Consider the following 16,152-nt stretch of genomic DNA (forward strand, 5'->3'; position numbering starts at 1 on the left):
CACATCCTTCTCTAGGGTTCAGAATGGAGCTTTATATTCTGTGTAACAGTCTGCCAATGATCATATGGTAGGAAACTGAACATATCTAAATAGTCAAAAAACAAAGTACCTATTGCTAGCCTCTCCTACAATTTATCAGAATATCTGTGCTCAGAAATGTAAGTTTCACGTAACCCCTATATTTCTATTAAGAACATTAAGTAAAGAAAAGATTGCTACTCAATACATGGAGGAAGCACTAAGTCGTAGACAGGCACAATGAAAAGAATACTAGAAATATTTAAACTTTCAGAAACAGTCCTTCCTTTAAGTAGAACTCTCACACAACAACAACAACAACAACAACAACTCATGCACACAAGGCTACCATTTCCGGCCTTAGTAGCTGGAGACAGTAACCATATGTGTGCGAGTTGTTATTGTGTGAATGTGTGAGATGTCTACTTCAAGGAAGGACTTAGTCTGAAAGCTTAAATATTTATAGTATTCTTTTCATGGTGCCTGTGACTTACTGCCTTCTCTATGGGGTGAGTAGCAATTTGTCCTTTCCATATTAATGTTATTCCATCCCGGCTTTCCTATTACTACACTTGTATTAGATTGATCTTGACTGATGGTACACAGAAAGCTGGTAACTGACTGTAAAGTCATATAAATGCTTTGTTTGAAGTATAAGGTAAAAACAGTAGCTGCATGGTAAAGGAGGAAGAGTAATGGCTTCTCTCAAAGAAGCTGTTTTTCATCTAACATACGAAAATAAGTTTGTTTCAGCTGCCTTAGACTGCAGTCGCGCGCGTGTGCGTGCGTGTGTGTGTGTGTGTGTGTGTGTGTGTGTGTGTGTATCGTTCACGAAGGCCTTAATGGCCGAAAGCTTTATTTGTGACAGTTTTTTTTTTTTTTTTTTTTTTTTTGGTGCCTATCTGCGACTCAGCATCTCCAATATATGGGGAGTGGCAACTTTTCTTTTCATAATATTGTTACAATCAACCCTTTATTTTCCACTGTTTGATAGAAAAATAATGTAATCTAGAACTGTCATAATATCAGTCTGAGTAATTAGCACTAGTCAAACTATACTTTACAGACGTAGCTAGCAGTGGTCCCTTCTGCCTATAATTGTTCAACTTGACTCATTCCACTCCCATGAAAGCTTTCCTTCATTATGTGGTTGAACAAAACACATATGTGTATGTGAAAGGGTGACTGATTTAAGTTGACACTGTGTTGTGCCATTCCAATACTGCTGTAGTCATTTACAGTTTGCATCTACACTTCCTGTCCCACTTTAGCAGTATAATAGCAGCTACAAGTGACATTAATGCCAATGTACTGTTTTATATATTTGCATTGTTCGTGTAGAGAAGGGGCATAAGATCTCTGAAGCCAGAAAATGTGTCTCATCCTCAGAAAGTGTGATTGTCATATTGTGAGATTGCTATTAACCTTTATTTGCACTAATAGAAAGCACACACACACACACACACACACACACACACACACACACACACACACACAGAGAGAGAGAGAGAGAGAGAGAGTTATTGACCGACAACATACATCAAGTCACATACAAGAATCATGCACTGTAACAAATGTTGTGCAAGAAAAACAAGTCAACATAGAGAGGAAAAAAAAGCAACAGAAGAAAGAGACGTGTGTTTCCATTCACGACAGAACACAAAGTGACAATCTGCTGAGCATTCCTTTACCTCTGAGAACTTTCCTCTCTCTCTTCTGCGCTAACATGAAACATGTGCTTGGTACACTGTGTCCTTCAAACAAAAAAAAAAACCTAATTTGATATCTTCATTTGATTCATGACAAACAAACAGAGGGAGATTACTCACCTAGATGGTGTCTTGGGCCGTGACAGTTTACGGTCACGTTGTGCTTCTGCTGGTTTCACCTGCCGTGATTTGCAGACACTGTCAACTTCTGTTTGACGTTTACTTGTATTTTCCATGAACTGTCGGTGATCAGCAACAAGTGCCTCTAATGTGGGAAGGTCATCTGGCAATGGTTCTCGTTCCAAGTCAACAAGTGTTCCTTCCAGTCCAGCCAACCATGCCAACAGTTCTTCTAACAGCCCTTCTAAGTCTCTCAATGCTGCCAGGTGATCCTTCAGCCTCTGTTCCCGCTAAAATGGGAAAAATTAACACAATAATTTAATACTCTTCCTGGCTCAAAATTTTCGGAATGAGGAAAGAAACAGCAAAAGTCTGGAAGTTTTCTGCCCATTCTCTCAAGTAGTCATCCAACTACAGGCTTTGTATGACATTATCTATCATTCACAATACTTTACCGTCAGAGACAAAGAGAAAAACATGATATGAAAAGATCATATTTTGTGCAGGACATGTAGAAGTATCTTAAAAGTCACCTGTGTTGCCCAGCTAAAAACTTCCTCCCAACGTGATTGTATGATAGTGATCCAGTGTTTTATTACTGCAGCACCATCTGGATGAGCCTTGGCCAAAATTTCTTGTGCAAGTGCAATTGTAGCATTCTTCTCTCTCTCTTTGTCCATCATCTCCTTCATAAATCTAAAACAAACATTATTGTTAAGCACTAATTTTGAAACCCAGACAGAGCTCAAAGAGACAGGCAAAGCTATAACAAACACATTGACATTTATAGCACTCACAGTTATACCCAAACCAAAATGTAGGGTAAATGCAAACTTTCAGTACTCCCTTCATACCCCCAGTCCAAATAAAATTATCACACATGGAGGAGGGTAGAAAGGGAAGGTGTATGGAGGGGAGGGGGGGGGGGAGGTGAGAGAGGGGTGAGGGACAATTTCTAATTATTAGTTAGCAGACAAAAATACACATTTCTTTTTATTTAAGATGCCAGATCACATGGTCAAGTCCTATATTGCACTATGCTGCATATTTTAAACACAATTTTACCATCCACACTTTGTGTTGTGTCAGAGCATCGTGCACACCAACACACAATTGCATTCATGCACTTTATTTTACAAAATTTTCTTACATACATTACCTTCCCAAATTAAGCATCAGCAGATGACATGCAACATTGATAATAGAAAATCTGGTTACATTTTTGATATTTGTATGCAAGTAGTAACGCTATTTCAAACTCTCTCTACAAAAAAGCATTTATTACATAATTTCAAGTTTTCGTATTTTTTAGTCAGAATTTGCATCTATATCCATATTTATTGCAGATGTTACTTTCTCAGGTCTTTAAATATAAAGTAACTGTTCTAGAAAATTTGCTTTTCTATGGCTTGATAAACTTACTTGTCATGTTCGGCAAGTTGATTGCGTGTATCTTGTTCATCTTCTGGCAGGGCAGCCGTAAATCGGAGTCGCATTTCAGCATCAGACAGCCACTCTAAGAGCATGTTCACAGCTTTGTGCAATTTCTCTGCCTATAATCAAAAACAATATTTGTATCTGACATGTAATTCTTTTATTTCTTTGTTAACAGATAACTGTTATACATGATCATTTATTTAATAATGCTACAGGTTTAAGCTGGATTAATGTATATCATTCTTTATTTCCAGTCTATACATGAACAATTTCTGCGTCTAATTGCATTCCAATAAAAACCACACATAATTATGTTAAGAATCATACTGGCTTTTTTAACATACAAAAATCAAAAAGCGTTTTGAAATCAAAATGGTGTTGGACTAGATATTCAAGTTTTAGGCAGCCGGTGGACAGAAAAACTGTACGAAATCGTTTAATCAGCTTTCTTGGTTAGTCTTTGTACCAAAATTTACTTACGGCTAACCAGCGAAGAACTGATACCCCAAACTCAATTTTATTTGCCCCCCCCCCCCCCCTTTTCCCGCAGTAACTTTTAAAACTTATCACTAAGACAGTAGCATCCAACATACTATAACCAGCAATACTCTTTTTGTACACAAAATTAAAAAAGGTGTGTACTACACAGTGTTCTTTACTGGAAACGGGGGGAAAAAAAAGTTGGAACATTCAAACAAAAAAAATTCTGTCTTGGTGAGAATTATACCAAGATTCTACTCAAAAAATTTAGTCTGGCATGTTGTACCTCTTCCTGCTACATTATAAAGCAATTGAGTAGCACAGACTGTTTACGACAAAACACTGACAGTCATCCTTATTTTCTAAATGGGCACCTTTAAGCCATTTTACTCTGTTATACAGAATCACTCACCTCTTTAAGGGCCTCTTCCAGCCTCTGTGTTTTCTTATGGCTGAGAACTGTGACAGTTTCCCACAGAGTTGTGAGTTCGACAAGTTGTGCCTGAATAGTTTCTGCATCCGCTGCCGTTGCCTTTGCCTGGAGTTCTCGACCTGTGTTCTGCACAGATTCCATTTGTGCTTGTCTGCTGCGTAAATCCTCTTCAAAGGTCTACCGAGAAAGAACATCGACTGATAAACATACAAATGTGTAATGTTTCATACGTATTGAGCACATGAAAGTTCCTCAAGATGTTCACAACTCTTAACAGTGTTTGCGCTTAATATATAATGTGTGTCTGATATTTATGGATGTTTTCTAGATTTACAGATGGCAACATTTTGCCAGTTTCATAATTTGTATATTCATTTCCATCAATAAAAAAAATTATGTCATGACTTCCTAGCTATAAACTGGTTTACATAATTTCAATAAAAATGTAATTGAGAAAAAAAAAGAAAAAAAACAACCAAAGGAATTAAATGTTAATTGTTTCACTAGAGCTCTATACAGTCAATAAATTATCTGTTTTAACAATTCAACATTCTTCAAACATATGAGCTACAGAACTATGGCACGAGACACAGTTACGACCACAATTAATTTTCTAAATAAGGAAAACTTAAGTTTTCTCACTTTATGCTGTTCCACTAATGCAACAACAGTGTCAAGGTCTCCATGAACTGGACCTTCTTCACCAAGGGTTGATTCCACCTGTTAAATATAGAGAAAAAAATAATTGTCAAAATGAATGGCATTTTTGGCTATGCAATAGTGTCACATAGTTCTCTAAGTGATTACAGCTCACCTTGTGCAACCAATCCAGCAAAGCTTGTACAGCATCCTTAAACTGGCCCGAAAACAGGAGTGCTTCCTCCAAGCGACGCTGCCTGTCCACCGACTTTGCACAGACAGAAGTCCAGCGTGCCTTCAAATCTGTCAACATCTGTCTCAAAGCTGGTTCATCAGTCTTTGGTGCACGTTCTTTCAAGGATTTTCCAGCTCTCATTGTTGCGTCATATGCCGTCTGCAATGTAAGATTTTGTGTAACGCAAAAAATAACAGAGAAAGAGACATTAAACTGCTTTATTGCTTTTAGGGTTCTTCAGCATGTAGTGGCTAACATTCCAAAAGAAAAATACTCGATAATTGTTCCTGGGAAAAAGGCGTTTTGAAAGGTGCTTTCAGAACATTCTCAGATGAAAAGAGTGTTTGTTCCTTTCTAATACAAACATCGACAAATTGCTGTAAAGACGAACTTTTAGTGGTTCACAGTACACACATATTTCTACAGAGTCCTGAGATCTCAACATGGAACCTCAAGCAATATACATATTGCAGTAGCACCTGAAAATGATGAGTAGCTACCTCATTAAAATACTGTGAAGTTTCCACACTACACCAGACAACACCTAATAACATTATATACAATTTGTATATCTAGAACACTGACTAAAACACATGCCAAAGTTTGATCTCTGCAAGAAAGTGTGTTGGGCACACTGCTACCAGGATAAAACCAGATTTTTTTGTTGCTGATATAACACAAAAAGAGGAAAAAAAAAGATTTTGTTGCAACATGGATTTTGCTTCCAGACAAGTGACTTACAGTCTCATGACAGAGGACTCAAATGAACTTATTTTGTTCCTGGTTCCCAGGATTAGATATTTTAAGAAAAAATTAACCATAATAGGTATATGTCACATAACGCCAGTAACAAATTGTAAATATTTTAATGAATACATTTCTTATGTTGGAAAATTTATAAATGACAAATTGAACAAATCATGAAAAATCAAGGATGCAATAATGACAAAATTATGAAAAGCATTGATCACTACTCACTATATAGTAGAAACACTGGGTTGCAGATATGCGCAACAAAAAGACTTAACAAGGAAGATTTTGGCCAATAGGCCTTCCTGTGAATTAAACACAAACGCAAACACACACACACACACACACACACACACACACACACACACACACGACTATTGTCTCTGGCCGCCTAGGCCAGAGCAGTAGGTTTTCATAATAGAGTCACTTGAACAATCTCCAGTACAAGTAAAAGAGAACTTCAGTTAACCTGCCCCCACCACCCATGGATTGTTACTCCTATTAGGCATCCATTGCTTGCAGTCTGGCCTCTGTGGCCAGACACAGTGATTGTGTGCATGATCTGTGCTTGCGTGAATGTGTGTGTATTTTCTACTTTTAAGAACTTTCGTCCAAAAGCTTAAATGTATAGTAGTTTTTTTGTTGCGCGTTTCTGCAGTTCAACATTTTGTCTATATGGTGAGTAGCATTATCTGTTCTGTACCTTGATTTTTCATTGTTTGAAATATAAAATTAAGTCTGATGAAATCAAAATCTTCACATACTTACCTAGTTATTGTAATTCTTGTCACAGAGATCGGAATGGTACAACAGCAACTCTAAATAGGTCAATGATTGAAGACTGAAAATAAGAAATACTGAAAGTGCCAAAATTGGATATTTTTATTTTCTATGAAAATCGCTAAATGTGTCATGGCTAACAAGCTGCAGAAGCCTCCTTGTCCTTCAAAATACCTCCATTAGGTGCAGCAATGGACAAATTTATTTGTTTGTGACATGAGGGGCACTGAATGTGCTAAGTGTGTCTGACCATGGTGGCGAACATGTTATAACCTCTTTTTAACTTGCAAGCAACAAGCAATAATACATTTCACTTCATTTCAGTTATTTTTTACTTGAATCTTTTGAGTCCACTGCATTACGACAGAAAGGAAAGGCAAGGCAAGATAAAAAACATCAAGAAAAATCCTGAACTAAGAACTCAACAAAAGCTATATGTAACAAAGGTACAGCTGTTGCTCACAAACATCCACCATAACATGATGTAAGCTAAAATGATAATTTAGTTGTGTATTGTGTTATGTAAAAAAAATAAAAGTAGCATGTTATCCTGAGGTGCAAACTGTACGACCTTCCTACACTAGAAAATATTCTTCGGCCTCTATTGACCAGCAAATGAAGTGTTGAACAAATGAAGGATCCATTACCAAAGTACAGCAATTTTATTTCTAACTGTGTCTGAAATGTCAATACTGTATCCTTTGTTTGTGCTCAGATGTAAGTGAAGGGATGCTGTGTACATTTAGTGATTCCTTGGAAATAAAGCATGGCACTTCTGTATTTATCTAAACCTTCATTTTTATACACATTTTTTAAAAATTCTAAATGTGCTAAAATTTTGCAAAAAAATTTTGTCAGACATTAAAAATTATGCAAAATTTTAATTTACACTCGTTCAAATAAAAAGACCTGTAATGCAACTGTGTTACAGTTTTTTCCATTTTCTTACATTCCGACATTCTGCACTTTCAGTATTTCCCATTCCAATATACAATTATGATCTTAATGGTGTATGGAAATGGGTTGTCCAAAACTGGAGACTAAAGACTAAAGTGAAATTTACAAAGTTGTCTATATTACAAAGGGAGTGGTGGTGCTACTATACTGTCTCTGTTCATCATAAGAATAAACCTAACATAAAGAAACACAAACACGATGCTTGGTCAAAGCCGTAATACTCGTACACTGGTGGTGTTATGCTCTTGGAAGTTCGTCCTACTTACGTATTAGATATCCAACTACTAAGTTACATTAAAAGAAACTAAGATATTCTAATGTATTAACAGCCGTCAATGTTTTTCTTAATCATGCTTTAGCTATGTAGTTTTTACTTCCAAAACAGTTTACAGTCACAGTCTCTGTACTGTTGTGCTCCGACTGTCGCACTGTTAATAAGCAGCATGAAAGTGGCTGAGGCTGCTTTCTGCTTTGTAGAGAAACACACGTATGGAACACGATTAGAAAGTGGCTGAGAAATAGGTTTTCTTAATGTTTTTCAGAAATTTACAGAAAAAAAAAAAAAATCAGCTTTGCCATTTCTGAGTAACTGTACTGGATACAAATAAGCAACGAATGTGCAGCAGAATTGGTATGTATGAGACTGATAACCTGTGCACTTCATGGGTCATCGGTTCAAGTCACCCCTTAGTCATCCCCTCATCCCCCCCCCCCCCCCCCCAAAAAAAAATCCCGTCTGAAATACCTACATCTCATAATTGTAAAAATCATCATCATTTTTTATGAATAATGCAAGACATCTTGTTTCTAATTACATATTGCATGCAAAATTCCTGCTTTCATTTCAAATATAAATTCTTAATTATCGATATTTTATGAAAGACTGTTAATAAAGATTGCTTAAATTACGAAAACATAACAGTTTAATTTTTTAGGGCAAAAATGAGAAACCAAATTCTCTTTATTTGGACTACGTCCATTGTTTTATATCATAGATGTAGTCTCACAATAAGAACTGAACAAAACTGATCTGGAGCCAAGTTAAGGGACTTGTCGCAAGAAATAACAAGACTGTGAAGCTGCCAAACGTACTGGAACTAACACATTCAGCTTTTTCACAAGAAGAGGAGAAAATGCAGCACCTGAAAGTTTTTGTGGACTCTGTTACTGATTGACTCATTATCAACATAGCACATAACAGTTCTAGAACTGAAATGTATATCTCAGATTCAGATAAGAAAGGAGCTGAGAGATTATCAGACAACTGACTGTAATTAACACCTCCAGAAGCTTCAGTATTCAACAGTAAGGTGAAATCCCTGTTATATGCTTCAGCATCATACATAGCCACACAGAAAAATTACCCTTTGTTTAAGTTAGGAATTTTGATCACTCTTGTTTGTAATTAGAATACTATGTTAGGTGAGAACAAGAGCATTTTATGCTCTCCATCTGGTCGCCTAAGAACTGAGCCTAGGTGCTGGAGTTTTACCAAATATTATTTCATTCACTTTAAAAATTAAATGACATTTGAAGCAATATTGTTTCTCTGCTCATCTCTTTTTATGTATGGACTGCAACTATTCATATCATTGCAGGTTAGTTGGGCCAGCTGGCTGGCCAGTGCTGTCAAAGTTTAATACATTGGTACAGCTGTTGTCCTACATTATCGCTCAGTCTATGTGCATGTAACACAGCATAAAATGTATCTTTATAATTTTACTTGACTGTGCTGGACACAGCTTGGCTTGGCTTCCGCTCCACGTGAAACGAACCCGAGATTCGATCAAACATGGGAGAACACATGGCATAATGTTTACATCAGTTTTATTCTTACAATGAACAGAGTATGGTGTCCTTCAATTACATACACAGCACAGTGTTTGGCAATATCTTCTCAAAATGACATAGAACAACTGCCACAGGCAATTTATTGGTTACGAAAGATTACTACAGTAGCAGCCATGACAGTCAGTAGCTGTTGACAAAAACAATTGTGGTATTCACTGGAAGCTCATATTTTTACTCTAAATTGACACAGCAAGAAGACTGAGAACATTATATATAGTAATATCATACAGTTAATTAAGAGGAATTTGATAATGAAAAGTCCTGGGTGGATTATAAATACTGGAAAGTTATTATTAGAATAATAAATCATTTGGAGCATTTGTTATTAGCTTTTAAAATGTACCTGTTTTCCTGCCAATGCTCTCTGGAATTCTCTATGTTTGGCAAGACGGGTCTTAATTTTTTCAGGATCATTGCCAGCAGCAACATCCTCTGCAAGCTCATCTAAATTTCTTTCTGAATCTTCCAGCCATGTCATCAGTGCAGACCTAAACCACATTATTCATCACTGTAACCTAATTTTAAAAACTGTAGAAAAAATTATGTCTTATTATTTTGTTGAAAAAGACATTTTCACTTGTTCTTGATGTAAAAAATCATTATACAAAACCAAATAAATTTTTATAAATGCATGTGTTACTAAAACACAAACCCTACTCACTGCTGTACACGTAGTTAGGAAAAATGAAAATATCAACTGGAAAGGAGGATTGAGAGTTTCAAATAGTGTCTTGATCGACTTTTACATTGTAAACACAGAGAGAGAGAGAGAGAGAGAGAGAGAGAGAGAGATGAGAGAGAGAGAGAGGAGAGAGACAGAGAGACAGAGAGAGAGAGAGAGGAGAGGAGAGAGAGAGAGAGAGAGAGAGAGAGAGAGAGAGAGGTGGGGGGGGGGGGGGGGGGGGGGGGGGGGGGGGGGGGGGGGGGGGGGAGGGGGGGGCTGTGAGGGGGGAAGAGGAAGAGCATCTAATGGTCAAAGTGACGAAATATGAGGTAAAAAAACAAAAAGTAATCAAACTCTGGACAGGAAGTTCCAACACCATCAAACACCAACAACCAATGGAGAAGGCACAGAAAGACTTAATAAGGCGGGACTACTTCAGTTTCTTACTGGATGGAGATTCTTACCAGCCATCATGGAATTCACGGGCCTCTTTATATCCAAGGTCCAGAGCTCTTGTGCGCTCAGCTGATTTTGAAACAACTCGTTCCCATCGATGCTGAACTGAAATTAGCAGATTTTTTATGAGGATCACATCCTGTTTCTGACTGAAATACTTCAGGTGAGTTCCTTTCTTGTCCAGATTCAACATAGTTTCGCGGGCGAACTCCCACTTCTTTCTGGAATGCTTTGTGCTCTTCTATCTGCCCCAATATTGTTTCCATAACACGTGACACAGGTTTTAAGCTACCAGTGTCTTTTCTGCATTTGTCAGCCAGTCCACAAATGACTGTAATGGAGATAGAAGCGATCATCATCAGAAAGGATTTCACAACACACAACGAAAAACTGACAAAAATCAGCCTATCATTGTTGCAATCAATTTTATGTAAAACAACATACCTGTAATGCATCATGGAATTCAGTTGCCTCCTTCAGTGCAATTTCTAATTTTATCTTCTTATCATTGGCACGAGCAGTAACACTGTCCCAGCGTGTCTTTAGTGTCTTCAGATTGTGTTGAAGATGTCCTGTGTTTGCACCAGATTTCTTCAAGTACTCATTGCCTTGTTGTAGTACAGTCTCAACCTTTGGTCTATTCTGTTCCAGTTCATTAAATACTTCCTGTGGGCCAATTCAAACAATATCGAATTAGTTATGGAAAATGAATATTTGCCTGTTAAATCTCAAGGATACCATTGTGAAGTCAGTTACGTGATGGTTTTACTTACTTTATTTTTTAACAATATCAGATATACTGGTTAACTGTTTCCAAGAGCTTTGCATATACACCAGGAAATATAACTGTCCGTTCTTGCTGATCTGTCTATTTTCTCTGAACCTTTCTAGTCAACTAAATTTAGAATTCTTATACATGCACCTCAATCATCAACGATAACTCTACCTAGTACCCATTTGTTTACACATTCTATATCTGGCATTAATATTTCTGCACTCAATTTTAACTACACATTGCACACATCATATGTTATAATCAAATTACAAGCAACCTGTATCATATTGAACACAGAAAGCAATGAGAGGCTGACTTCATTTCAAATTAAGATTTTTATGAAGCTGTTAAGATTTTACTACGCATAGCAGAGAAACCTCCAATAAAGATGTAAGTATTGGGAAGTCTTTTATTGAAGATATTTGGAGTGTAGCCTTATGCTGAAGTGAAAAATCGATGAGATTTAATTCAGACAAGAAGAGAACAGAAACTTTTGAAATGTGGTGCACAAGAAAAGGGCTGACGATTAGATTGGTAGATTGAATAACAAATTAATCTAGTCTGTAAAGAAACATATTTGTGGCACAACCTGATATATACACACACACACACACACACACACACACACACACACACACACACACACACACAAACAAACACACACACAGAGAGAGAGAGAGAGAGAGAGAGAGAGAGAGAGAGAGAGAGAGAGAGATTTCTTCTTACATATCAACAACATGGAAACCAGCATAACATACACTAACACTCAGTTTCAAGAGTTTAGCTGCTGCACTATTTTACATGACTCCACACTATTAACAATTGAAAATCTACCTCATTTCTACAATCAAGTCTTTTCTGCATGTATTGGCCATTACATTTCTATGTGTTTGGTAACTGTATTAATGCTTTTAGCACTAAGTACAATCTAATTAAAACAAAAAAACTATGATGAAAAATGCCTGTCTCAATCAAATTGAGCTGCCATTATTTTACCCTATTTTTCCAATGGAGCAGAAGATTTTGGTACATCTCTGTCACCAACACAAAGGAAAATCCAAAGATCAATATCACTGGCTTATTTTTATTAACAATGCCAAGAAGCATCTCTTACTAACCGCGGTGATAGTGCTACAGCTGCCAAGTTTGAAAGACATTTTGTCATCATGAAGCAAGAAGCTCAAACGTGTACAATTTTTACACTAATATGAAATCTAGTTCAAATGAAGATGAATTTGCTGGTTTAGCAGAGAGAATAATGGATTTCAAAATATCTCTTGCAAATGATGATCCACCCATTTAAACTTAAGATGACCTGTACGCATCAAAAATAAATGACAACAGTATGATGTGTACTTCAGCTAACCACACATTTATTGGAACATGGATTTTATTTTTAAAGCAGAATTCCCACAGTTCAAAACTTTGATCAATAAATAAATCCTGCATGTGTGTCAGGCATAGCTTATCAAGACTTGCTTATAGGTGACATACTTCCAAATATCTTACATACAGTATTTGCACATTAAACAAGTTCCAATAGGAACTGAAGTCAATGTCTAAAAATGTCTTCTCAAAAAACATCATTAAATTATTCTGTTGTCTCAAAGTAGGTGTTTTAATAATGCACACTTCGTGATACTAAAACCAACAGTATTACTAGCAAATGAAAAATAAAAGCTTGTATGTTTAATTGAATTTTCTGTTGGTACTTGGTAGAACATGACAAAAGTACTCTATAAGAAATACTTTCCTAATATTCCTTATAACCTTGGAGGACAGATGTACTGAGCATAAACGGCACACACGATTACAGCAGCCATATAGATCTGCTATTGCCGAACATTGCTTGGATACTGGTCACCCCATGTTATATAATAACATTGAGATATTGGCATGCACGTCCAGCTATTGGGACAGTGTCATTAGGGAGGCAGTTGAGATTAAATTAGCGAGCAGCCTCGTTAACAGGGATGGAGGTTTCTGTTTAAACTCTGTTTGGAATCCGGCTCTCTCTCTTGTCAAAAAACAGAGAAACAGAGAAACAGAGTCAATGCTGCCTCACCTGCGAATTCATAGTCTCACTATCGATAGCTCTGACTTTGGTCATCTTTGGTGGCACTAGTGTTCAGTGTGTGTGTGTTATCTTTCCTGCTTCTGTCCGAGAACCGAGGTATTAAATTTGCATGTACGCCGCCTATCCTTTGCAGTTTGCCTTGAAAATGGCGGGGTGTTCTCCCGCCGAAATATCGGCGTCGCTGAAAGTGTTACCTGGCTGAATTCCCGGAAGTTATTTGGAATTTCTATAGAGTTCCGCAGATTATTGTAAAATTGCACACAGAGAAGAGTGTAAACTGTATATTCTACATAAACACAGCATGAAGCACACATCAATTATCTTTTCTCTGCAGCACAGTAACCAACAACTAAAAGTATCATCCAGTCATAATTTTGAATGTGTGAACAAGTTGAGAAAGGTTATTCATACATACAAATACCCATGGTGCTAAATAAAACTCACACACAACTATGGACTCGCATTCACAATGACTTGGAAAAACATGAATGACGGCTAACATGCAAGTTTTTTTTTCGCCATTAGTATCGCTAGCAACACCACAGTTTGTTTTAACGACTGACATAATGCAGACACATTCCGCACTGTAAAAAATATTTACAGTAACCAAACTGATCAAAAATGTCTGACATTTTAATCTCATTTACAGCTTAACTGTCTTTTGCAGCCATGTGAAACACTACATAAAAATTATGTATAGTTTATACTTACCATAAACCTTTCAAGCTGTTCTGACGCAGTTTCAGGTAGACCACCGACAGGTTTAGATGCAGCAATGGCTGCATCAACATCACCTAGCCACGAGAGCAGATCTTGCAGTTCTGCACTGAACTGCTGAGCCTCTCTTAGTGCCTCCTCTAACTCACGTTGTCTCTCGGCTGCTCGGTCCAGCAGATCACGCCACTTGCGATTTAGCTGTGACAACCTCTCCTGAGTAGCACCTGCTTCAGCTGAACCTTGCCCTTGCTCTATCAGTTGTCGGCCTGCATCATTCAAGGTGTCAACACTCGTCTGGTGTGCCTGGATATCATTCACCAATACCTAGAAAGATGAACCACAAACAACATAACTTTTTTGTTTCTTATGGTGAAAAAAAAACGCACCCTAAGAAATATTGGCTTTTATATGTAAAGGAAAAAGAGATGAAGAGGCATTAGCACGAATGAGTGAACAGATCACTAAACCTACTTTCTACAATTTTGGAAAATAGGTTAGGTAGGGCTGTGTGCAAGTTGAAGTTTTTGTTGTGCATACTGATGTTGATGCTTCCACTGGAGTGGAACTGAACTGGAGAGAATAAAAAAAAGGGGTCAAAGGAACACCGAAGATTAAATAGCCATTAAGAGCACAAGCTTTGATCAATGTAAGAATGGGAAGGAAATTTGTCATGGTTGTTTAAAAGGACCTATCCTGGCATTCACCTGAAGAGATTTTGGGGCAGTGATTTGAGCCCTGGCACCCTGAAATGCAAGTCTGGTTCCTGAACTAGTTGTCGCATGGCATGAGTTCTGGAAAAACATATTACATGCATGGGGTCTTTTTTTGTCCCAAAGTGACTCTAGCAACAATATGGCAATAAAGAGTAAAATATTTTCGCAAAAATAGTAATGAATTATTGTGAGACCCATGCACATGGTAGAAATTATAATTCCATTGTTGCATGCTATAATTAAGTTGCAAGCTTGTAAAAAAACTGTCAGTGGAAATGACCCTACCACTCCCCCTCAGGTGATCAACTAAATCATGTACCACTTGTTTCTCATGATTTATGTCACTTAATTCAGCAGATTTCCCTGTATACAGTTGTGCATTTATGAGATAATTCATCTCACACACTACAGCAACACACACTTTTATCCTGCACTGTTCAGGTTTAGAAAGAAGGTACATCTTGAATGTAAACTGTCCCCTGAAAGTTCAGAGGTACTCATCAACTGTAATGTGACACCCAGAGACTTCAGATGAAATGCATGCATCAATTAACATTTCAAACACAGCCCGTACAGGTCCAGCAAGTTTATCATTATCCGTTACCTTTCAAGTTTATCACTGAACATGAAGGGCATCAGAATATCACGAAATCCTGAAAAGCTCACTGTGGATTGAGAAATGGGTAAGCTGTACTCATCGAAATTCACTTAAATGTTTCCCACATGCCTTGTGTAAACCAGTTATTAGTAGACCAAAAAATGCCTGTAGTTCTGCAGAGTCAAGTTCAATCCAGCATTCAAGATATGGGTATAGAATTTTACTGTCTTCTGTATGATTATTGGTATGCATTACTATTAACACTCTGCACATGATTGGTGATAGACGGCATGAGACAATCTGCCCTTGTCTGTATTTGTGGTCTAAGATGGTGTGGAATATGTGCAGTTTTGGGTAGTATCCTCCTCAAAGTCTGCTTGCACATGTTGCTTGCACATGTCAGGTGGTACTATGTCACATATCTGTTCTCTTCTAAATAGAGGAGTTGGCACACTAGTTTTCTGAATACCATTATCATCAACTTCACATTCATTAACATCCACCTCATCTCTGAGCTGTATATCGTCCTGTCACATTTACATCAGCATCACTCCCATCTCCATTTCCAAAAATTGATCTGTTATCACTATCATTCTTACATATATCTGCTAAAACCTGCTCAGACCCACAAGCCCCTTCCAAAGCATATACCATGATCCTGTATAAATAATATACAATACCATGACTTATTTCAACAAATTACAATTCCTAACTGTGAATTTGTTCCAACCATGCACGTGTAT

General features: G+C 37.3%; 1 protein-coding gene across 1 annotated transcript in view; it reads right to left on the minus strand.

The window, feature by feature from the left end:
* LOC124803383 overlaps positions 1–16,152 on the minus strand; it is a 514,737-nt gene that overhangs the window by 84,399 nt on the left and 414,186 nt on the right. Inside the window, 12 exon segments of the mRNA XM_047264568.1 lie at positions 1,848–2,137; positions 2,381–2,543; positions 3,270–3,400; positions 4,177–4,374; positions 4,840–4,917; positions 5,012–5,230; positions 9,753–9,897; positions 10,538–10,731; positions 10,733–10,821; positions 10,824–10,860; positions 10,974–11,195; positions 14,093–14,422. Coding sequence (XP_047120524.1) covers positions 1,848–2,137; positions 2,381–2,543; positions 3,270–3,400; positions 4,177–4,374; positions 4,840–4,917; positions 5,012–5,230; positions 9,753–9,897; positions 10,538–10,731; positions 10,733–10,821; positions 10,824–10,860; positions 10,974–11,195; positions 14,093–14,422 — 2,096 coding nt within the window.

Source organism: Schistocerca piceifrons, chromosome 6 (genome assembly GCF_021461385.2).
Source record: "Schistocerca piceifrons isolate TAMUIC-IGC-003096 chromosome 6, iqSchPice1.1, whole genome shotgun sequence".
Classification (NCBI taxonomy): Eukaryota; Metazoa; Arthropoda; class Insecta; order Orthoptera; family Acrididae; genus Schistocerca; species Schistocerca piceifrons.